This window comes from Pomacea canaliculata, linkage group LG6, assembly GCF_003073045.1.
Source record: "Pomacea canaliculata isolate SZHN2017 linkage group LG6, ASM307304v1, whole genome shotgun sequence".
In the NCBI taxonomy this organism is placed as follows: Eukaryota; Metazoa; Mollusca; class Gastropoda; order Architaenioglossa; family Ampullariidae; genus Pomacea; species Pomacea canaliculata.
The window spans coordinates 27,959,809-27,984,689 of NC_037595.1; the positions used below are offsets into that span (position 1 = coordinate 27,959,809).

The following is a 24,881-nucleotide window of genomic DNA, read 5'->3' on the forward strand; positions in this document are numbered from 1 at the left end:
TAATCTACCATGCTCTACTATGTAATCTCCACTAAGGAGATTTACATGTTGTGACTCAGGCACGCCTTCTTCCTTCGGTGTCCCGGGACTGAGGACATTTTCTACCTCGTCACCGCCAAAAATCTACTGCTTACAGGATTCAATAGTGGGTAGATGGCGGATATAGAAAATTAGAGCATTACGTTGTTTTTGCTGTACAATAACTAAAACTCTTGTGGCCATATGTTGCTGTTGCTCATAACTGGACGACTGACCGACAGTTGTGATTTGTCTATCAAGAGTCACGTCTGCAGTAACGACGAATGCAAGATTTCGGACGGACTGTGATGTTGGTGTCCAGCATCTTGATCTACTTGGGTGGGCTGATAAAAAATGATTCCTTTTTTTTTTCTTCTTCTTCTCGAGCAGATGAACATGAAATTTCCAACTGTCTGGTTTGAAGGTCGCTCATTTTAACAGCATTTTGACCGCAGTGTTTTCAGAATGTGACTGAACTGAATGTTACATCTACATGTTGACTACACTGAATACAGTTCTACACACTGAGTAAGACAAAAAGCAGCAACGGAAACCAGTACAGGTGAAAGCGGAAAGAAAAAAAACAATTACCAGAAAAATGTTACTGACATTTTTAAAATAAAACGTCCAGGATACAGCGAGGTGGTGAGGAAGATGGAATGTACAAATGTATTATCTCTGCATGAAAGCCAAAGCTGCCAACTGTTAGCGTTCCTCGCATACCTGACCCTGACTAAACAACTGTCCAGGTACGAGTTCATCATCGCTTCAATACGACAGCAAGATGGAGTCTGTCATATGCCAGGTGGTCTGTGCTGAAAGATTGGTGGTGCCTACGCCTCACGGACTAGTGTTCTGACCAATTTTTTGACAAAATATTAACCTTTCTCACACTTTCACCTACAGTTAAACCTTCCGTTTGGTTACACGCTTACCTAAAAGCGCAAAGTCATTCTATTGCCATAACAATGTTATTACTTTACACATCGATACGACAGAATGTGAAACGTGTATACTAATCATTAAAAATAATAAAGTGCAGACTACAAGTTACAAACTACTTTTCCTAATATCGTTGCTCCCTTGAAACCAACACCCATCAATGACCTTTCACCTTAATATTCCCTTTCCTCCATCATTCTCTCATATCTCAAGTAAACACGTTTGCATTTTCGGTATGCAGATCTGCCACGAAACTAGCAGAACTAACAAATAATAAATAAATAAGCACATCATGAAAGAAACAAAAATGTCGTCTGCAAACTGCGAACCACAGACACAACTCATACATTGACATACAAGCAGTCTAATATTACCAAGGTGACTTGAATACAAACACAAATCTCTTTCTATCGGCGACGACATGTCTACAGGTGTTATAGACGGGTAGACGGAGGTCGAAGAGAGGGATTGCAGAGGTGTGGCAGTCTAAAGCGTAGCGCACGCGCACACCGTGGTTCACCGCCCTCGAGATTCAATCCAAGAGGATACCAAGAGCGACCACAGGTAGGAAAGTGAAGACGCGCTGACCCGGATGTGACGGTGGCCACGCCCACCTTCGACGAGTATCAGCAAAATGTGTGGTTGTTTGTTTGTTAGTGTGTGTGTTGCCAGCATATGATTGTCAGTACAAAGTGACGTTTAGTCGTCTAACAGGGGCGTGGCCTGTTTTGGCTCTCATATAACAGGTGTCACTCTTGGTATCCTCTTTAATGCTGTGTCAGGCTCGAGCTCCAGCTGCCGTCGTTGTAAAAGACAGCTAACAGAGCACCATGACATCTCTACTGGAAATCCTCGACATCAACACAGGCCTTGCTTTAGGCGTTGCCGTGTTGTCGTTGTTGTGGTGGTTTTCCGTCAGACGACCTGCAGGTGCACCTCCAGGACCTTGGCTGGCTGTACCACTGTTGGGTCACCTGCTGCTGATGATGAAGAAAGATCCTCGGCAGCAGTTCGCAGTATGGCGACGACAGTACGGTGACGTGTTCAGTCTGTACCTGGGCAGCCAGCTGGTGGTGGTGCTCAACGGCTACAAAGTCATCAAGCACGCATTAGTAAAAAACGCCGACGCCTTCTCCAACAGGGCCTATAGTTATGTGCGGGAAATAATAACCGACAGCAAAGGCAAGTTTAAAAACCTAAAAGATTTCAGCTATGAAGTAGTTTCAAACGAGTGGGTCATCATGCAAGTTTCATTTTAGACAGTTTGAGATTCAAGCATTGATCGATGTGGTGACAGTTTTAATCGTATAAGTTCGATTTTTGTAACATAAGCAAAATTCTAGTTCAAATATCTCTTTAGACTTTCAAGAGAAATGCAAAGATGATAAAAATAAACGAGTTACTATACATATGTATAGTGAATATGTAAAGTACTGTTTCTCGGTTCCAAAGACTCAAAGCGTTGTTTATATATTATATATGTAATGCGGACGTTACACGAAGGCACGTGATCATACTTTTTATGCACACGCACACACCCACAATGACAAACATAATAATATTCATTAATCACGGTCCTCTTGGGAAACAAGGAAATTGCTGTAATACAATTTTTATTTTCGTAGGCGTTGTTGACACCTCTGGTGCGGTGTGGAAAGACCAAAGAAAGGTTGCTATAGAGATCCTACGAGAGCTAGGGATGGGCAAAAACGTCCTGGCGGTAAAGGTCCAAGAAGAAATCAAAGAGTACATCAGGGTCATATCCGAGAGTCAGGGTCAGCCACTGGATTTGAGCCACTTCACCAAAGCTAGCATGTCCAACAACATCTGCTCCATTCTCTTTGGCAAACGCTTCGAGTATGACGACGATGTCTTTAGAAATTATCTTCATCTGGTGAATGTCGTTGTTAACGACTGGGGAGCGGGTGCTGCACTCACTGTCATGCCTTTCCTACGACACCTGCCTGGAGATTGCCTTAACTTGAAACGAGTTGTGGACAACATGCAGGTTGTGCTGTACAAGCTTATTAAACCTTTTGTAGACGAGCACTACCGCAGGTCTGACGAGGGCACAGTCGACGACTTTATTGGCGCCTACATCAGAGAAATACATCATCATCGTAACAGTCAGTCAGGATCACCTCACATCAACAGTAAATATCTATTTCCAATTTTTTCAATTTTAAACAATTTTACTTCAAATGTGGGATCATAAGGTGAATGTTTGCAAAAAGATTTTTACGATTTTGAGTTTTGATTCATAAATCAATGAACTACTTTAGGTACCTACTCTTTTTTCCAATTATGGACTAGTTAGAAATATCCACTTTTTCTACCAAGACATCCTAGCTAACAGAAAATAGCTCACATGTCCATGTTGAAGTAGTAACAAAATGGACATGCCAGGTGCATTCGGTAATTGGAAGGCTAAGGTCGGCTCAGACGCCTACCATCCATGAGCAGGAAGGGTGGGTAAATTTAGTCAGGGAAACCAACGAATAAGTGGGTCTCAGACACCTAGAATGTGCGCTGAACCACCTATTCATCTTAGCCAACGCCCTACACCCTTGTAGAAGTTGAGTTTGCGCTCACAAGATCAAATATCTGTATGAGCCTTGAGGAAAAGCTGATGATGAGGGGCAGTTTAAACATTCCAGAATGCAACTTAAGTTACAAAACCTAAAAGACACAAAGACCGATGCTTTTTGTTTATATGTACAGATACTTTTTCCCAGAACCAAACAAATAAAACGTAACTTCAAAAGACGTATTAAATAACTATTGATCTTCACTTGTTGATTACCACAAATAACTATAAAAGTTACACATGTACATGTATTTGCATTTTGCAGATGTTAATATCCTTAAGACAACCTTCGACGTATTTATAGGCGGCTCGGAATCGGGCCCTACAACTATCCTGTGGACTCTGGTTTACTTCCTTCACCACCCTGACGTGCAGGACAAGTGCTACGAGGAGATCCACAGAGTTGTCGGCACAGAGCGAGCGCCCACCATACAGGATAGACCGCAGTTAGTTTACATGGAGGCTGTCATCATGGAGGTTCTTCGCTGCGCCACCCCTTCGCCACTAAGTGTGCCACATTCCACCCCATGTGACGTGGAGTTTGGCGGATACACGATCCCTAAGGGCACTTTAGTCATTCCCAACCTGCATTCTGTGATGAGCGATCCGGAGACCTGGGGTGACCCCGACAGATTCCGACCTGAACGTTTCATTGGAGAGGACGGCAAACTGTGGAGACCAGAAGAGTTCATTCCCTTCTCTACAGGTATGTTATATAATTATTATTTATCATATTGCATTCAAACATTTATGGACACTTTCTTCTTGACTTTTTGTGTCGTCCTATGTTAATATTGGATACAAATATAAATCCGCGCGTGTCATGTTGTGTGACAAAGTTCTATGTAATCTCACATGAATTCCATGTTTCAAAAATCTGGCAGGGGATGGTGGAATTCAAATTATGTGAAAGAAGAAAGTACCTGAACAGTGTAAAGCTGTCAAAAAAAATACCATACAGATTAAAGGGATTCTAAAGGCAAAATAAAACTGCATAGAATCGCGTAAAGAGTAGGATAAATTTGAATCTCGTCTATTTATGTGTGTTTATGTGGAAAACGTTGAAGGTTTTTAGTAGAATGTTGTGTTTAATAAGAGAAATTACACAGGACTCTTTTTCGTTTTTGCTTCCACGAAGTCTCGTTCTCCATCACGTGACCCTATGCCGTGTGGTTTCCATAGGGAGAACCATGCATCGAGAATGTGCTGCACCCGATTGCCACGAAAAGATGGAAAAGATTCAAAATTGTCTTTTCATCAGTTTCCGACAGTCAGAGTCTTACAAGCCTAAAGGCCTATTCCCACGCTGCAATGTTTCTTGTACAAAAACTTGCGCCTAGACAGCTTAGCGCAATGCGTCCTACTCCCACGTAGCAAGGGCCACACACGTGTCTTGCGAACTGACGTCATCCGCAGTGCATTGTGGGAAGTTAACAATATGGCAGGCAACATCGACGACGAGATACTTTTAGACGCAGCTGTGGCTACGATAGTTATATTACATGAAGCGGAGAGAGAGAAGAAGAAAGAAAAAAGATGTGGGTGAGGGAGTGGGTAGGTGGAAGGAACCGATTAGGAGCATATTCGTGTCTGCTAAAGGAAATATCTTCGGAAGATTCACGGCAGTGCAGACGCTTTTTTGCGAATGTCGTCTTCCACGTTCAATGAACTACATGCTTTAACAGTGTTTTAATCACTGAATCGCTAAACAGTACACAATCATCGAAGCAAAGATAAATCAATCAAATCAAATCAAATCAAACTTTATTGTCTGTCGTGGAAACCCACGACAGAAAATTTTCTTTAGCTCACGAACACATATAATATGACGATCCATACTCATATAGACATTTATATAGATAAAGGAGAAAAAAATTGTAGCGTAGAATGATGTACACATGACATCCATACGACAGGAAGCCAGTAATTCACAAACAGGAAAAAACATTATCGTTTGAAGAGTACTGATGATCGTGGAAGAGTTAATCGTTTTTTGTTTTTGTTGTTGTTGTTGTTTGTTAATAAATGGCACGGTGGTCTGCCGCAGAAACTTTCAAATGTGCCCACAAAAATACAATGCTCCGCACACAGTCAGACGCAACGCAGTATCATTTGTGTCCGTCTGTACACAAGCCGATGTAAGCAGAAATCAAATCAAGACGACACAGGTATCACACAGGTATCACACAGGTATCACAGTCTTTGGTAGATCCACGAATATCCCGTCTATGGGCAGATCTCTCTCTCTGTTGACTATTACCGTTGGGAGAGCTTTCTCGACGCATTGCAGAAGAAATAATGTCTTAAGACTTCGGTCGACTGCTGTTAGGTATACGACGAGAAAGTTGCGAAGAAGGTTGGGATGATTCCGCACATGAATCGCCCACCCCCCCCTTCACTCTGTGCACCTTGAACCGACGCCAGTAGACCTGATGTTCCTCACTTGAACTTCAATGCCGATGTGGTGTCCACAGCAACTTGTCCGTTGTGTTGTTTGGAAGGACGAAGGTTGCTTCCCCGTACACGCAAGTACGTCTACAGGTACGGAGATGAAGATTGGGACGATTCCTTACATGAATCGTCCCCGTGCACCTTGTACACTTGGAAACGGACACTTGTAGGCCTGACGTTCTCACATGAACGTTAGCACTGGTGTGGTGTCCACAGCAACTAGTCCGTTATGCCGTGTACGACATAAGTTGCTTCTCGTTGAGAGCAAGTGCGTTTGCGCGGCTTTAGTCGCTCTTCCGGGATGGATTCCTACTCCCTCAAGACTGTTTGTCGTCCGAGGCTGATGGAGGATCACAGGGGAGCGAAGACTTGAACGCACAAATTACTTTCGCGTCCTCTCCCCCCTAGCGAAAACCCTGAGCTTGCATCTACATCTTTTCTGTCAACATGCTTCCATTCGTCAGTCAAACCACATGACACACTATAGCCAATCACACCTCACCGCCACCACAAGCCTAGGCTTCCATCCCATTCCCCGACCCTAGGTCATAACCGTGTCTTTCAATCAAGGTGGCCTGTCGTCCGTCCTTCACCACGATCGGCGATCCCTCGTCATCCACCTATTGTTTCATCCTCGCTCCTAAAGTAAAAGCAGATGTGCAAACCCACACTACAGCCCTATCCCCACTCTTTCGTGACAATGGTGTTAAGCTGCGTCCTCAGAACTCGCCTGGTGGCAATTGGTATACACATGAGAAATCTTTAGTCTGGAAATTTTTTTAATGAAATTCTCGACTTTTAAATTACATGTGATCAAAATCATTTTTGTACAGGTCGGCGCAGTTGTATTGGTGAGGCGCTTGCCAGAATGGAATTATTTCTATATCTGTCAACAATGGTACAACACTTCCAATTCCTGCCTCCCGAAACTGGAGAGCTTCCATCATTGCAAGGTGTGCTGGCACTAACCTATCGTCCTGCACCTTTCAAGGTTCGTGCTGTGTCTAGGATGTGTTCCGGAAAAGAAACATTTGAAGAAAAGCAGTGATGGAGCCGCCTTGACCGTCTCAGAGGGCACCAAAACACATATCTCAGCTTCCTATTTATTTACACTCAAAGTTTTTACATGGCTGCAACACATCTATTAACGAGGGACACAGTCTCACCTGTTTTTCTATGACTTTCATGTTACACGTAGAGAAAATGGACTGCCGACCTAGAAAGCCCGACCTAATGTGTTTTGGCTTTAGTCAATGGCAAAAAATTGTAGGGCCCAACACGCTCCGTGTCTAGGGCACACTTAAAATATTTTTAAACAATTAGTGGGACCACTTTTGGTTCGATTTTATTCTACTAATTACTAATTTGCCAAAATACGAGTAGCTTGTACTTCATATTAAGCAGATGCGTGCTCATTTTTTGTCACTTTAATTCTTTAACTCTTCCTTATATAAATCACGTTTAGTTAGACGTTTAATAATACCAATATTCTTTTAATACTACTCTATATTTGATTGACTCGGATATCAATGCAGCTATTTACCAGTTTAAAGAAGGTCTCTTAAAGGTGGCCAACTGATAAAAATGTAATTATACATGATTCAGAATGAATGTACATTTACCAACAACAAAAATCAGTAACCAAAATTTGTGGTCAAAAGAAAGAAAAGCTTGTATAAAACTGACAAACGACAAGTAGAAAAATGAAAGTAAAGAATTGTTCAAGAATTTCAACAATGATTGAAAATTGTTTTGAAGACAATCAAAATGTTTCTTACAAATAAAGTAGTAGGAAATAACATTTATGAAAATGATTTGGTGAGGTATTTTGTGAATAGTTAGTGACATTGAAAGTCTAGAAGATTTATAGCTCTATTTGGTATAACTCAGTAAGGACATGATCATTAACTAGGATTTAAACATCCTCTAGCACCACAACTCTAGCTGTAGTCGCAGTTGAGGATATTCTAAATCCTAGTTTCCAACTGGATTATCTGTGTTAGGAAGTATTAGATAATTACATGTGCGTTGACATTGTGCAAGATGGAAGCGTATCGACTTCTAACTGCTCTTAATGAACGGAAGATTGTCTACACCGGATTATCTGTTTGAAGAAAGGTTACAGATCGTAGTGAGAACTTTTTTTACGTAATTTTTTTTTTGTTTTGTTTTGTTTAGTAAGAGAAGGCGGTCTGCTTAACAAGTCATTTTTAGTATTGGTGTGAAAGAACGCGTATTTTTGTGGCCCCGCGGGTGTGTTTGGAAGAAAAAGCAGAGTCCCACTTCACGGTGTCGTGACATTTAGTAAAATATGGATGCTACAGATATCTTGAACTACGATAAACCAGGTGGACCAAAGAGATTCATTCTTTGAAAATTTAGAAGCTTTATTTATGTCCTTTAAAAAAAAGTGCAAAATTAGTTCTTTAAATTCATGAAGGGAACCTTTAATTTAACTACTCAGCAAATAAATGGATGTAGATAAACCTGACAATAAAGAAATTTCACTGAGAAATATCTTCAGTAAGATATATGGTCACATCATAAATAAAAAAAACAATGGCCCAAATGTTTGTGAAAGTTATTCTTAGGTATAAAGATGTAGAACAGTTTTTTTAGGTGACTGTGTAGAATTGTATCCTATATTTAAGATAACATACAACTTGTATTAGTACATCTGTGAATAGTATATAAAGCCATGTTTGTATAATGGATCGATGACAAAACCAATTAAACCGCTTGTTCTTCTTTTCTTGGAAATAAACTTGACTGTCGCTGAGATTTCCTGTTTGCTGAATATCATTTCATTGTCATGTAAGCCAGGATTATTATTTATGGAAATCCCTGAGTCCCTTTACACTTAAACATACCACGGGTACACGAGGAGGAATCACTGAGTATGGTGTCTGTTACAGTCTTTTAAAACAATTGTTTACAATACTGTGTGTGCGAGTCACCAAGCAGCAAGCAGGCAGGACCTGTCACCTTAGGGCATACAGGGTCTGTGGAGAGAGGGGGAGATGGAAGGGTGAGGCTGTCGTCAGGCTTTTCTGCTTTACCACCTAGGACCGGTCACCTGGCGGTCTTCGGAGAAATCTGGTGGAACGGGGGAGGGGGAGTACTCTTTGAACTAGGAATACTCAATGGCCCCTTACACTTTTATATTTTAAGATATAGGTATTAAAGAAAATACCGAGACCTCAGGAAAAAATCTTTTACTCTTTTTAGCACATTCAAAATAAAAGAGTTTTAATTTTTTAAACTTATTTTTGAAGGAAAATGTAGGCAGAATAAAAGCATTGCTGTAGTTGGTCTTTGCTGCTGTCTGTGAGGCAGTGAGGTAGATTAAGGCAAGATGAAGTCACTCAGAGGTGAGCTAGTCATGCAATGAACACAACAACAGCCATTTTATACGGATACAAGATTAAGGATTATTTATCTCTATGATGCAAATGGCATGATGGCAAGGAATTAACACACTGCAGGGAGAGGAGAGTGTGGACATGTGTCATTTTTAAATAAGACTTTATGCCAGAAAGCAGTGGCAGTGCTTATGAGGAAACAAGGGTTATCACAGCACAACAACAATAGAAAACATCACAACACATTGATTCCACACAGACAATTAAGATACATATATTATCGAGTTTCATTCTCACACCGTAGTGTTCAAACATTGCACGGCTGATGCAAGAAAGGACAGTCTCATTGTCTATGTCTCTCTTGGAGGCCAACGGAATGGGCGGCCCGACGGAAGCTGCTATGAGTCTCCCGATAGCGCATGCATATCTTCACGGGAAATTGCGGACCCTTTCGAAAAATGTCTGCCTACTGTTATGCAGTCATCACTTTGTCAGTCATCAATCAAGTCGTTCTTCAAGGGAGGCCATTGGGGAGACGACAGGTATATGGTGCACTCGTGCTGTGGATGGGGTTGACACGTGACGACGTGGAACTGTAGTGACAGGTCTTTGGCAAAGAACTTCACGTGACCTCTGGGATGAGGGGACTTTAATGGCTCGGCCCAGATTAATGCAAACCTTCGATGCTTGTTTAGCTTAAGCTAGGTAACTACTTAAGTACGAAGAAGTAGCAAGAGTCCACAAAAACACCGATTTTGTAGACATTGATCTTTCTAACACCCGCCCAAAGTCTACAGCAGTGGTTCTTAACCTTGTTTGAGGTACCAAACCCAAGTTTCATATGCACATTCACCGAACCCTTCTTTAGTGTCATCACGAATTGCGGGTGTGTCTTGACGTCCGTGGAGGAGGCTCCACCGAACCCCTGAGACCGACTCACCCAACCCCTAGGGTTAGATCGAACCCCGGTTAAGAACCACTGGTCTACAGAGAGCGTGTGTGTCACGGTAAGGGTGGTTCAATCACACACTTGCACCAGACAAATGTGTGTTCTTTTAACACACAGCAAAACGATTGCCTGAGGCTGCCCAAATCACCTTCATTTCGTTATCGAGTGGTTCAGGACTTTACAAACTAAAAGACAAATACTTATTAATAACTATTCGCCTCAACACAGTGTTGTAAAGGCAACGAAAATCTGAACGATATCTGCAATGTTGACATCGTGGGCACTCTCATGATCAATCTCAGCACACGCAAATCTTAGAGTCAAAGTATGAAGAATATGTACTAATTATGTAATAAGGTTCCAGTTCTAATGTTCCGGTTGAATAATCCGTTTTATAAGCGCTCGATCCATCATTGTGTTCGTTACCCAAAGTTCATCGTCCCATCATCAGGCTTGTCGCCCTCCACATCTCCAGCCAACTAGAATCCTAATAACACAATGAACTTAAGGTAGAAACGGTTGATCCTTCCCCGAGAATTATTTGGTCTCTCCGCGTAACTGACGACACTGGCCGTGTCGGTGAGGTGGTTTCCGGGGTTACAGCAGACGTACTCCACGGTGACGTCACGGGGCTAACGGTTCTCTTAGCCCAAGTGCTGCTGAGAGCTGGACCAAAGGCAAAGAATGGTCCGGGGAGGCGATTCTTCCTCATTCACAAAGTCTCCAGTTCATTCAGCCAGTACAAATAAAACTCTCGTCTAGGTGAGGGGTCAGTACCGCGCCGAATCCAGCGTCGATGGACACTACCCTGCTCTACTTTGTAATCTACCATGCTCTACTATATAATCTCCACTAAGGAGATTTACATGTTGTGACTCAGGCACGCCTTCTTCCTTCGGTATCCCTGGACTGAGGACATTTTCTACCTCGTCACCGCCAAAAATCTACTGCTGACAGGATTCAATAGTGGGTAGATGGCGGATATAGAAAAGGAGAGTATTACGTTGTTTTTGCTGTACAATAACTAAAACTCCTGTGGCCATATGTTGTTGTTGTTCATAACTGGACGACTGACCGACAGTTGTGATTTGTCTATCAAGAGTCACGTCTGCAGTAACGACGAATGCAAGATTTCGGACGGACTGTGATGTTGGTGTCCAGCATCTTGATGTACTTGGGTGGGCGGATAAAAAATGATTCCTTTTTTTTTTCTTCTTCTTCTCGAGCAGATGAACATGAAATTTCCAACTGTCTGGTTTGAAGGTCGCTCATTTTAACAGCATTTGGACCGCAGTGTTTTCAGAAAGTGACTGAACTGAATGTTACATCTACATGTTGACTACACTGAATACAGTTCTACACACTGAGTAAGACAAAAAGCAGCAACGGAAACCAGTACAGGTGAAAGTGGAAAGAAAAAAACAATTACCAGAAAAATGTTACTGACATTTTTAAAATAAAACGTCCAGGATACAGCGAGATGGTGGGGAAGATGGAATGTACAAATGTATTATCTCTGCATGAAAGCCAAAGCTGCCAACTGTTAGCGTTCCTCGCATACCTGACCCTGACTAAACAACTGTCCAGGTACGAGTTCATCATCGCTTCAATACGACAGCAAGATGGAGTCTGTCATATGCCAGGTGGTCTGTGCTGAAAGATTGGTGGTGCCTACGCCTCACTGACTAACCTTTCTCACACTTTCACCTTCAGTTAAACTGTCCGTTTGGTTACGTGCTTACCAAAAAGCGCAAAGTCATTCTATTGCCATAACAACCTGTTATTACTTTACACATCCATACGACAGAATGTGAAACGTGTATACTAATCGTTAAAAATAAGAAAGTGCAGACTACAAGCTACAAACTACTTTTCGTAATATCGTTGCTCCCTTGAAACCAACACCCATCAATGACCTTTCACCTTAATATTCCCTTTCCTCCATCATTCTCTCATATCTCAAGTAAACACGTTTGCATTTTCGGTATGCAAGATCTGTCACGAAACTAGCAGAACTAACAAATAATAAATAAATAAGCACATCATGAAAGAAACAAAAATGTCGTCTGCAAACTGCGAACCGCAGACACAACTCATACATTGACATACAAGCAGTCTAATATTACCAAGGTGACTTGAATACAAACACAAATCTCTTTCTATCGGTGACGATATGTCTACAGGTGTTATAGACGGAGGTGGAAGACAGTGGTTGTAGAGGTGTGGCAGTCTAAAGCGTAACGCACGCGCACACCTGGTACAGTCCGCCCCCAAAGATTCAATCCAAGAGGATAGCAAGAGCGACCACAGTAGGAAAGTGAAGACGCGCCTGACCCGGATGTGACGTTGGCCACGCCCCACCTTCGACGAGTATCAGCAAAGTTGTGGTTGTTTGTTTGTTAGTCGTGTGTGTGTGTTGCCAGCATATGATTGTCAGTACAAAGTGACGTTTAGTCGTCTAAACGGGGCGTGGCCTGTTTTGTGCTCTCAATATGTAAGCAGGTGTCACTCTTGGTATCCTCTTAATGCTGTGTCAGGCTCGAGCTCCAGCTGCCGTCGTTGTAAAACACAGCTAACAAAGCACCATGAATCTCTACTGGAAATGCTCGACATCAAACACAGGCCTTGCTGTAGGCGTGTCGTGTTGTCGTTGTGTGTGGTGGCTTTCCGTCAGAACGACCTGCAGGTGCACCTCCAGGACCTTGGCTGGCTGTACCACTGCTGGTCACCTGCTGCTGATGATGAGAAAGATCATCGGCAGCAGTTTTGCAGCATGGCGACGACAGTACGGTGACGTGTTCAGTCTGTACCTGGCAGCCCAGGCTGGTGGTGGTGCTCAACGGCTACAAGCCTCAAGGACGCGCTTGGAAAAAACGCCGACGCCTTCTCCGACAGGCCTCATAGTATATGTTATGAATTATAACCGACAGCAAAGCAAGTTGAAAAACTAAAGATTTCAGCTCTGAAATAGTTTCAACGAGTGGGTCATCATGCAGTTAGTTCATTTTACGACAGTTTGAGAATTTAATAACTATTGATCGATGATGGTGACAGTTTTTAATCGTATAAGTTCGATTTTTTACATAAGCATTAAAAGAAACATTCAAAATTCAAAATATCTATAGACTTTCAAGAGAAATACAAAGTGATAAAATAAATAGTACTATACATATGCATAAGTGAATATGTAAGTTCCACAGACTCCAAAGTGTTGTATGTATATATTGTAATGCGGAGTTACACGAAGCACGTGATCATACTTTTTATGCATACGCACACACCTTACAATGACAAATATATAATATCATTAATCACGGTCCTCTTGGGAAACAAGTAAATTGTTCTAATACAATTTTAATTTTCGTAGGCGTTGTTGACACCTCTGGTGCGGTGTGGAAAGACCAAAGAAAAGTTGCTATAGAGATCCTACGTGAGCTAGGGATGGGCAAAAACGTCCTGGCGGTAAAGGTCCAAGAAGAAATCAAAGAGTACATCAGGGTCATATCCGAGAGCCAGGGTCAGCCACTCGATCTGACCCACTTGACCCAAGTTAGCGTGTCCAACAACATCTGCTCCATTCTCTTTGGCAAACGCTTCGAGTATGACGACGATGTCTTTAGAAATTATCTGCGGCTGGTGAATGTCGTTATTTAACGACTGGGAGCGGGTGCCGCACTCACTGTCATGCCTTTCCTACGACACCTGCTGGAGATTGCCTTAACTTGAAACGAGGTTGGACAACATGCAGGTATGCTGTACAAGCTTATTAAACCTTATGTAGACGAGCACTACCGCACGTCTGACGAGGGCACAGTGGACGACTGTTATTGGCGCCTACATCCAGAAATACATCATTCATGCGCAACAGTCAGTCAGGATCACCTCACATCAACAGTAAATACCTATTCCAATTTTTTCAATTTTAAACAATTTTACTTCAAATGTGGAATCATAAGGTGAATGTTTAGGAATAGATTTCTACGATTTTTAGTTTTTATTCATAAATCAATGAATTACTTTAGGTACCTACTCTTTTTTCCAATTATGGACTAGTTAGAAATATCCACTTTTTGCACCAAGACATCCCAGCTAACAGAAAATCGTTCACATGTCCATGTTGAAGTAGTAACAAAATGGACATGCCAGGTGCATTCAATTGGAAGGCTAAGGTCGGCTCAGAGGCGCCTACCATCATGAGCAGGAAGGGTGGGTAAATTTAGTCTGGGAAACCAACGACTAAAGTGGGTCTCAGACACCTAGAATGTGCGCTGAACCACCTATTCATCTTAGCCAACGCCCTACACCCTTGTAGAAGTTGAGTTTGCGCTCACAAGATCAAATATCTGTATGAGCCTTGAGGAAAAGCTGATGATGAGGTGCAGTTTAAACATTCCCAGAATGCAACTTAAGCTACAAAACCTAAAAGACACAAAGACCGATGCTTTTTGTTTATATGTACAGATACTTTTTCCCAGAACCAAACAAATAAAACGTAACTTCAAAAGAAGTATTAAATAACTATTCATCTTCACTTGTTGATCACCACAAAGAACTATAAAAGTTACACATGTATTTGCATTTTGCAGATGTTAATATCCTTAAGACAACCTTCGACGCATTTATAGGCGGCTCGGAATCGGTCCCTACAATTATCTTGTGGACTCTGTGTTTACTTCCTTCACCACCCCTGACGTGGCAGGAAAGTGCTACGAGGAGATCCACAGAGTTGTCGGCACAGAGAGCGCCCACCATACAGGATAGACCGCAGTTAGTTTACATGGAGGCTGTCAATCACGGGGAGGTTCTTCGCTGCGCCACCCCTTCGCCACTAAGTGTGCCGCATGCCACCCCATGTGACGTGAAGTTTGGCGGATACACGATCCCTAAGGGCACTTTAGTCATCCCCAACCTGCATTCTGTGATGAGCGATCCGGAGACCTGGGGTGACCCCGACAGATTCCGACCTGAACGTTTCATTGGAGAGGACGGCAAACTGTGGAGACCTGAAGAGTTCATTCCCTTCTCTACAGGTATGTTATATAATTATTATTTATCATATTGCATTCAAACATTTATGGACACTTTCTTCTTGACTTTTTGTGTCGTCCTATGTTAATATTGGATACAAATATAAATCCGCGCGTATCATGTTGTGTGACAAAGTTCTATGTAATCTCACATGAATTCCATGTTTCAAAAATCTGGCAGGGGATGGTGGAATTCGAATTATGTGAAAGAAGAAAGTACCTGAACAGTGTAAAGCTGTCAAAAAAAATACCATACAGATTAAAGGGATTCTAAAGGCAAAATAAAACTGCATAGAATGGCGTAAAGAGTAGGATACATTTGAATCTCGTCTATTTATGTGTGTTTATGTGGAAAACGTTGAAGGTTTTTAGTAGAATGTTGTGTTTAATAAGAGAAATTACACAGGACTCTTTTTCGTTTTTGCTTCCACGAAGTCTCGTTCTCCATCACGTGACCCTATGACGTGTGGTATCCATAGTGAGAACCATACATCGAGAATGTAAGATAAGATAAGATAAGATAAGATAATACTTTATTAATCCCTAGACGGCAATTCAGTTGCAGCTCGATTATATATATTAATAATTAATTGTTAATATATTAAATGTGTTGCACCCGATTGCCACGAAAAGATGGAAAAGATTCATGTAACCGGACCGACCGGCGCCCTATCGCTAAACACCCTAGCGCTAAATCAGTCCGTTCCTCTTTTGTCGGTCCAGGGAAGAGGACGGAAGTTCCCTAGGAGAATTATTCCTGTCTACAAAAAATTCTGGCTCTCGTTACGGGTGCGTCGCCTAGTTCTTTGCCTCGCGAATGTGTCTTTCCTCTTCTATACCTAGTTCCATACGCACCCGAGCTACAGCCTGACCAGGATCGACCAAAACCCTGCTTTACTAACATGCACGTAAATCCTTTCAGTTGGTGTGTCAGTTTCGCCGGACCTTCTCGCAACCTTTCTTTAGCTCACGAACACATATAATATGACGATCCATACTCATATAGACATTATGTAGATAAAGGAGAAAACAATTGTAGCGTAGAATGATGTACACATGACATCCATACGACAGGAAGCCAGTAATTCACAAACAGAAAAAACATTATCGTTTTGAAGAGTACTGATGATCGTGGAAGAGTTAATCGTTTTTTGTTTTTTTTTGTTGTTGTTGTTTTGTTAATAAATGGCATGGTGGTCTGCCGCAGAAACTTTCAAATGTGCCCACAAAAATACAATGCTCCGCACACAGTCAGACGCAACGCAGTATCATTTGTGTCCGTCTGTACACAAGCCGATGTAAGCAGAAATCAAATCAAGACGACACAGGTATCACACAGGTATCACACAGGTATCACAGTCTTTGGTAGATCCACGAATATCCCGTCTATGGGCAGATCTCTCTCTGTTGACTATTATCGCTGGGAGAGCTTTCTCGACGCATTGCAGAAGAAATAATGTCTTAAGACTTCGGTCGACTGCTGTTAGGTACACGACGAGAAAGTTACGAAGAAGGTTGGGATGATTCCGCACATGAATCGCCCCCCCCCCCTGCACTCTGTGCACCTTGAACCGACGCCAGTAGACCTGATGTTCCTCACTTGAACTTCAATGCCGATGTAGTGTCCACAGCAACTTGTCCGTTGTGTTGTTTGGAAGGACGAAGGTTGTTTTCCCCGTACACGCAAGTACGTCTACAGGTACGGATATGAAATGGACTTCCTTACAGAATCGTCCCCGTGCACCTTGTACACTTGGAAACGGACACTTGTAGGCCTGACGTTCCTCACATGAACGTTAGCACTGGTGTGGTGTCCACAGCAACTAGTCCGTTATGCCGTGTAGGACATAAGCTGCTTCTCGTTGAACGCAAGTGCGTTTGAGCAGCTTTAGTCGCTCTTCCGGGATGGATTCCTACTCCCTCAAGACTCTTCGTCGTCCAAGGCCAATGGAGGATCACAGGGGAGCGAAGACTTGAACGCACAAATTACTTTCGCGTCCTCTCCCCCTAGCGAAAACCCTGAGCTTGCATCTACATCTTTTCTGTCAACATGCTTCCATTCGTCAGTCAAACCACATGACACACTATAGCCAATCACACGTCACCGCCACCACAAGCCTAGGCTTCCATCCCATTCCCCGACCCTGGGTCATAACCGTGTCTTTCAATCAAGGTGGCCTGTCGTCCGTCCTTCCCCACGATCGGCGATCATTCGTCATCCACCTATTGTTTCATCCTCGCTCCTAAAGTAAAAGCAGATGTGCAAACCCACACTACAGCCCTATCCCACTCTTTCGTGACAATGGTGTTAAGCTGCGTCCTCAGAACTCGCCTGTGGCAATTGGTATACACATGAGAAATCTTTAGTCTGGAAATTTTTTTAAATGAAATTCTCGACTTTTGAAATTACATGTGATCAAAATCATTTTGTACAGGTCGGCGCAGTTGTATAGGTGAGGCGCTTGCCAGAATGGAATTATTTCTATATCTGTCAACAATGGTACAACACTTCCAATTCCTGCCTCCCGAAACTGGAGAGCTTTCCATCATTGCAAGGTGTGCTGGCACTAACCTATCGTCCTGCACCTTTCAAGGTTCGAGATGTGTCTAGGATGTGTTCCGGAAAAAGAAACATTGAAGAAAAACAGTGATGGAGCCGCCTTGACCGTCTCAGAGGGCACCAAACACATATTCAGCTTCCTATTTATTTACACTCAAAGTTTTTACATGGCTGGAACACATCTATTAACGAGGGACACAGTCTCACCTGTTTTTCTATGACTTGCATGTTACACGTAGAGAAAATGGACTGCCGACCTAGAAAGCCCGACCGAATGTGTTTTGGCTTTAGTCAATGCCAAAAAATTGTAGGGCCCAACACGCTCCGTGTCTAGGGCACACTTAAAATATTTTTAAACAATTAGTGGGACCACTTTTGGTTCGATTTTATTCTACTAATTATTAATTTGCCAAAATACGAGTAGCTTGTACTTCATATTAAGCAAATGTGTGCTCATTTTTTGTCACTTTAATTTTTAACTCATCCTTATAAAAATCACGCTTAGTTAGAATAGTAAACTAATAATATTTATTCTTTTAATACTACTCTATATTTGATTGACTCGGATATCAATGCAGCTATTTACCAGTTTAAAGAAGGTCTCTTAAAGGTGGCCAACTGATAAAAAAGTAATTATACATGATTAAGAATGAATGTACACTTACCAACAACAAAAATCAGTAACCAAAGTTTGTGGACAAAAGAAAGAAGAGCTTGTATAAAACTGACAAACGACAAGTAGAAAAATGAAAGTAAAGAATTGTTCAAGAATTTCAACAATGATTGAAAATCGTTTTGAAGACAATCAAAATGTTTCTTACAAATAAAGTAGTAGGAAATAACATTCTTAAAATGATTTGGTGAGGTATTTGTGAATAGTTAGTGACATTGAAAGTCTAGAAGATTTATATGCTCTATTTGGTATAACTCAGTGAGGACATGATCATTAACTAGGATTAAACATCCTCTAGCATCACAACTCTAGCTGTAGTCGCAGTTGAGGATATTCTAAATCCTAGTTTCGCATTAGATTATCTGTGTGAGGAAGTATTGGATAATTACATGTGCGTTGACATTGTGCAAGATGAAGCGTATCGACTTCTAACTGCTCTTAATGAACGGAAGATTGTCTACACCGGATTATCTGTTTGAAGAAAGGTTACAGATCGTAGTGAGAACTTTTTCTATGTAATTTTTTTTTTTTTTTTTTTGTTTAGTAAGAGGAGGCGGTCTGCTTAACAAGTCATTTTTAGTATTGGTGTGAAAGAACGCGTATTTTTGTGGCCCTGCGGGTGTGTTTGGAAAAAAGAAATCGAGAGTCCCACTTCACGGTGTCGTGACATTTAGTAAAATATGGATGCTACAGATATCTTGAACTACGGTAAAGCAGGTGGACCAAAGAAATTTATTCTTTGAGAATTTAGAAGCTTTATTTTTGTCCTTTTAAAAAAAAGTGCAAAAACAGTTCTTTAAATTCATGAATGGAACCTTTAATTTAACTACTCAGCAAATAAAGGGATGTAGACAAACCTGACTATAAAGAAATTTCACTTGGAAATATCTTCAGTAAGATATATGGTCACATCATAAATAAAAAAAACAAACAATGACCCAAATGTTTGTGAAAGTCATTCTTAGGTATAGATGTAGAACAGTGTTTTGCTAGGCGACTGTGTAGAATTGTATCCTATATTTAAGATAACATACAACTTGTATTAGTACATCTGTGAATAGTATCTAAAGCCATGTTTGTATAATGGATGGATAACAAAAGCAATTGAAACCGATTGTTTTTCTTTTCTTGGAAATAAACTTGACTGTCGCTGAGATTTGCTGTTTGCTGAATATCATTTCACTGTCATGTAAGCCAGGCTTATTATTTATGGAAATCCCTAAGTCCCTTTACACTTGAACATACCACGGGTACACGAGGAGGAATCACTGAGTATGGTGTCTGTTACAGTCTTTTAAAACAATTGTTTACAATACGGTGTGTGCGAGTCACCAAGCAGCAAGCAGGCATGACCTGTCACCTTAGGGCATACAGGCTCTGTGGAGAGAGGGGGAGATGGAAGGGTGAGGCTGTCGTCAGGCTTTTCTGCTTTACCACCTCGGACCGGTCACCTGGCTGTCTTCGGAGAAATCTGGTGGAGTGGGGAGGGGAGGGGGAGGGAAATGCTTTTTGAACTAGGAATACTCAATGGCCCCTTACACTTTTATATTTTAAGATATAGGTATGAAAGAAAATACCTAGACCTAAGGAAAAAAATCTTTTACTCCTTTTAGTACATTCAAAATAAAAGCGTTTTAATTTTTTAACTTATTTTTGAAGGAAAATGTAGGCAGAATAAAAGCATTGCTGTAGTTGGTCTTTGCAGCTGTCTGTCAGGCAGTCAGGTAGATTAAGGCAAGATGAAGTCACTCAGAGGTGTGCCAGTCATGCAATGAACACAACAACAGCCATTTTATACGGATACAAGATTAAGGATTATTTATCTTATGATGCAAATGGCATGATGGCAGGAATTAACACACTGCAGGGAGAGGAGAGTGTGGACATGTCATTTTTAATAAGACTTTATGCCAGAAAGTGTGGCAGTGCTTTATGAGGAAACAAGGGTTAACACAGCACAAACACAATGGAAAAACATCAAAACACATTGATTTCCACAGACAATTAAGATACATATTTATCGAGTTTCATTCTCACACCGTATTCAAACATGCGCAGCTGATGCAAGAAAGGACAGTCTCATTGTCTATGTCTCTCTTACGGAAGCTGCCATGAGTCTCCCGATAGCGCATGCCTATTCTCACGGGAAATTGCGGACCCTTTCGAAAAATGTCTGCCTAACTGTTATGCAGTCATCATTGTCAGTCATCAAAAGTCGTCTTCAAGGAGGCCATTGGAGACGACAGAATGGTGCATGTGGTGACACGTGGAACTGTAGTGACAGGTCTTGGCAAGGAACTTCACAGGGACTTTAATGGCTCGGCCCAGGGATTAATGCAAACCTTCGATGTTTGTTTAGCTTAAGCTATGTAACTACTTTACAGCAAGAGTCCACAAACACCCTTGTTGAGTCTACTGGTTTCCTTTGATATGCACATTCACCGATCCCTTCTTTAGTGTCATCACGAATATCTGACCTCCGTGGAGGAACGAACCCTGAGACGCACCAACCCTACGATGGAACCCGGTTAAACCACTGGTGTAGAATGAAAGAAAACCAAGGTATTACAGATGGCTAAAATGACGACGACTTGGTATTGAGTGAAGGTCAGCCGGACACACAAACAGGACAGACTATGAGATACAGTTGTAGAGCGGCGAAAGAATCTAAGAGACAGGCTGGAAAAGACAGAGAAAAAATAGAAATAAAAAAAAACACACACACAGTTGTGAAACAGTATAAAACACACACACAAAACAACGACACACACTCCAGAAACAGACACAGAGCTGTGGAACAGTGACACTCACACACATATGCTAAAAAGCAAACACACAGAGAACACACTAAAGGCAGTTGTAGGACAGCGACTTTAATTTCATCGTTTTCATAGGTTGTCTTTCACGGGGTGAACCATTCAAGTCTTTCCGACCTCAGCTATACACCTGACAGCAATTAGATTTTTCCTTTGCTTAATTGTCCGAGATACTCGCAGACAGCATAAACACATGCACGATCACAAGGAATCAAAGTTAATGTTCAAAAATTTGTAAGCGTGTTTCTTACCATTATGCTGTGCTACTAATGTAGCACTATTTTATCTCTTTTTTAACAACTAATGAACTATTTAAAATCATTTTCATTGATTTTTTTCTTTCTTTATTGATTTTTTTCATATATACGATGTCTCTTTTTCGTTATTCGAGAGTTCCAATGGCAACCTTCATTCGATCCTTTCATTTTACCTTTTACTTAAATATGTGCCCTGTCTTCTTAAAAAGTCAAAGATATATTCTCTAGTCTTCTTATGTCCACTGACAAATCTGAATATATTTTTGAAAGACACTCCCAAGGTTTTGCTTATACGCTGTCATCGTCATTATGTTGTTTGCTGCTCCTTCATAGTTCACAGAATATCAAACCACTTAGTTTTAGTGTAAACTCAAGATCCGGGTTTCTTTTATCTGTTTTCTGATACCTGATGTAATAAAAGAAGAAACGAATGGATTTACATAACATTATTGGTGAAGAACAAATGGGATTCATATGGGGAGGGGAATCACAGCACAATACACCACCAATTTCTCTTGATAGAACTTACAAGCAGTGATTTAAGTATAAAAATGCCTATAGCCTTCATCGTTGTTCAGAGAGTTTCAGTTCCGTGTTTTAGTTTATTGTTTGTTACTCCTTGAGGAGCAAAGAGCCGCATTTTAATTCCGTAACTACAGATAAACTTTGGACTGCATTGCAGACAAATGTTATTCATGACAAAGTTCTATCAAAATTATTTATGAAGATATCGGAGCCAGAGTACAATTTGGTGGGAATGTTGTAAGTATCCAATGGTCTAAAGCAGGGTGGGCAATTAATTTTCCCAAGGGGCCGCATGATAAATTGAGATGGTTTCAGAGGGCCAGACTAATATAGTTAACTCAGTTTTACCCAATACTGTATATATAGTATATATATACTAGTGGGCGGCCAGCGTGCGGGCCGGTCAGAGACAGGAGGCGGGCCGGATTTTGCCCAGGTCTGGTCTAAAGCAAGGTGGTGTAACAAGTTGAATTATGTCTTATATTATTTCGTGTATGTGTGTCCTGTGCCTTACTTCTTTGTGTGCCTCAGTAAGACTACGTTATCTTTAAGGAAAAAAAAAAACGATATAGAGAAGCAGTTAAACATGTCTGCGTGAAGCCGTAGAAGGAAGACCTGTCTAAAACTATCTGTGAGCAACAAAAGAATATCATTTTTATTCTACCGTCAGATGGACGAGTTGTCTTGGTGACGTCTGCATGTAGTTTCTTGAACAGTGTTCTTATCCGGACTTACTCCTTTCTGAGCACTGTCCTACATCAACTGTCTTCCCTCTACACCTCTGTGACTTTAGCAAACATCTCCACTGCTCATCTCTGAAGATCAACAGTCTCCACTTTGCTTCACTTTTAGTTGCGGTGATTCTTCAAACTTTCATGTTTGCAATTCCTCCTACGCATGCAGGAGTTAAGACTTATTATTTGATTCACTGATTTTCTGTAGTGTTCTACTCTCTCCGTTTATAACGATTTAACAAATGAAACTAGATAAAAGGAATAACATCACTTTCGTCCGTCTCGTGCCTTTTCAAATCACAAGTTATTAATTTAAATATTTATAATACGTATCACCACGGTGCTGACAATGTCATTTAAGAGCCTTTGACATTAGAAAATAATATTCTTCGGCAACTTATTTCACGCTACACAGCGCCATTGTGTTTGAAATAAGTGTACATCCCTTTCATCTTATCTTTGTTTAGTCAGTTTGCAGCAGTTACTAACAAGTGCTTACCACTTCCAACAAAAGAACAAACCCCATTCTCCCATCTCAAACCACTCAGTACGATTAGCTTATCGTAATGATGTTTGGAATATATGTAGCTGGACTGGTAAGAAAATGTCAGCATTCTTACACCTATTAACTAGAAAAAAGATATAGTTTAAAGCTTAACAGAAAATCGTGTTTTAACACTTCTTTTTAGGGCTACTCAACAGCAAAAGCGCACAAGTAGTGACACATGGTGTTTTGATTGAGTGACGTGACTATAGCAAACCGTCACAATATTCCCAGACCTGAGTAATTTCCACACAATAAATAGTAGGCTCACCGACATGCTTCTGATTAAAATCACGGATTAATGCCTGTCATCGAGCCGTCATAATAAGGGTTAATTAACAGCCAGAGCCAGCCGTCATGACATTTGAAACAAATACCAGCAATCTTCGCTTTTCACTATTACTAACGTTAGTAATCATAACCGATGGAAGGACTGATTCTTTCTGTGTACATGTCCAGACGTTGCCTACATTTATATATATTCCCATTAGTGCAGTAGTAGCACAATGTTTTATATTATTGTTCTTATTTTCGAAGCTGTCAACTAATCCGTCATTTTTTCCATAGAACTACAACTCAATGGTCTGTGGACGGTGTAGAAAGCCAAAAACTGTAAATTATTAACAGTGTAATAGTTTTGATTCAACAAACGGAAAGAACATTAAAAAAATCGTGTTATAATTTCAGCCGCTTTTATCGTTTAGGGAACCCTCATAACGAAAAGTGTAGGTCATCATCCTCCACTGTTCTTCCTGTACACTGTGACCGGCAATATTATTGATTTTAGGACAACGATTACATATAAACAATAACCTACATAAACGCCAAAGACAAATGTGTTAAGAACTCTAAGAAGTTTTATTTGTTTTAAAGTGTTTTAACTATGTTCGCGCGTTTCAAAATTTACGGAGAAGATCCTGCCTTAATTACCAACAAAAGTTATCAAAAACTGTATCCAACCAAATATGTTCGAGCGTTTCAAAATGTAAGGAGTAGATCATGACTTATTTATCAAAAAAGTCTTGAAAAAATTTATCCAACCAAATACATAACTACCAGACCCAAAATTATCCGGTCTTCTTAAAAGCGTTGTAGTCAGGATAATCAGAGATGCGATTTTGTTTTGCTTATTTAGACTGTTCATCGCATGCATTATGACATCAAGAGTCAAAATCTTCTCTTCGATTCATCCCTTGATGTCGCTCCACGCAAGCTATCTTATCTCTCTGATGTCCGTGGAATTGAGCTTCCTAATGCTGTGGAGTAAAAGACTTCACTGTGTACTCGAGACTCGAGGCGCTTTAACAGACGAGCCTCCGCGGCCCGCCGTCGTTTCTCCATCACCGTGTTAAAGGTGTACAGGAACGGGTTGAGGGCGGCGTTAAAAGGTAAGACAAAGATCGCCATGGCAACGTTTACTTCACCAGGAATGGGGG

At 41.2% G+C, this 24,881-nt stretch overlaps 2 protein-coding genes across 4 annotated transcripts in view; one reads left to right on the top strand and one right to left on the bottom strand.

The window, feature by feature from the left end:
* LOC112566226 (stomatin-like protein 1) overlaps nucleotides 1-24,881 on the bottom strand; it is a 77,432-nt gene that overhangs the window by 34,612 nt on the left and 17,939 nt on the right. The window lies entirely within an intron of this gene.
* Nucleotides 1,545-13,965, top strand: LOC112566225 (cytochrome P450 2F3-like). 2 transcript variants are annotated; one of them, XM_025242266.1, is made up of 4 exons: nucleotides 1,545-2,142; nucleotides 2,586-3,113; nucleotides 3,813-4,253; nucleotides 13,677-13,965. In XM_025242266.1, the coding sequence occupies exons 1-4, from the start codon at nucleotides 1,791-1,793 to the stop codon at nucleotides 13,961-13,963; spliced, it is 1,608 nt and encodes a 535-aa protein (XP_025098051.1). In that variant the 5' UTR covers nucleotides 1,545-1,790; the 3' UTR covers nucleotides 13,964-13,965. The 2 variants fall into 2 exon arrangements, with proteins under 2 accessions (XP_025098051.1, XP_025098052.1); XM_025242267.1 differs by lacking the exon at nucleotides 13,677-13,965 and adding an exon at nucleotides 6,832-8,779 and having other exon boundaries at nucleotides 1,553-2,142.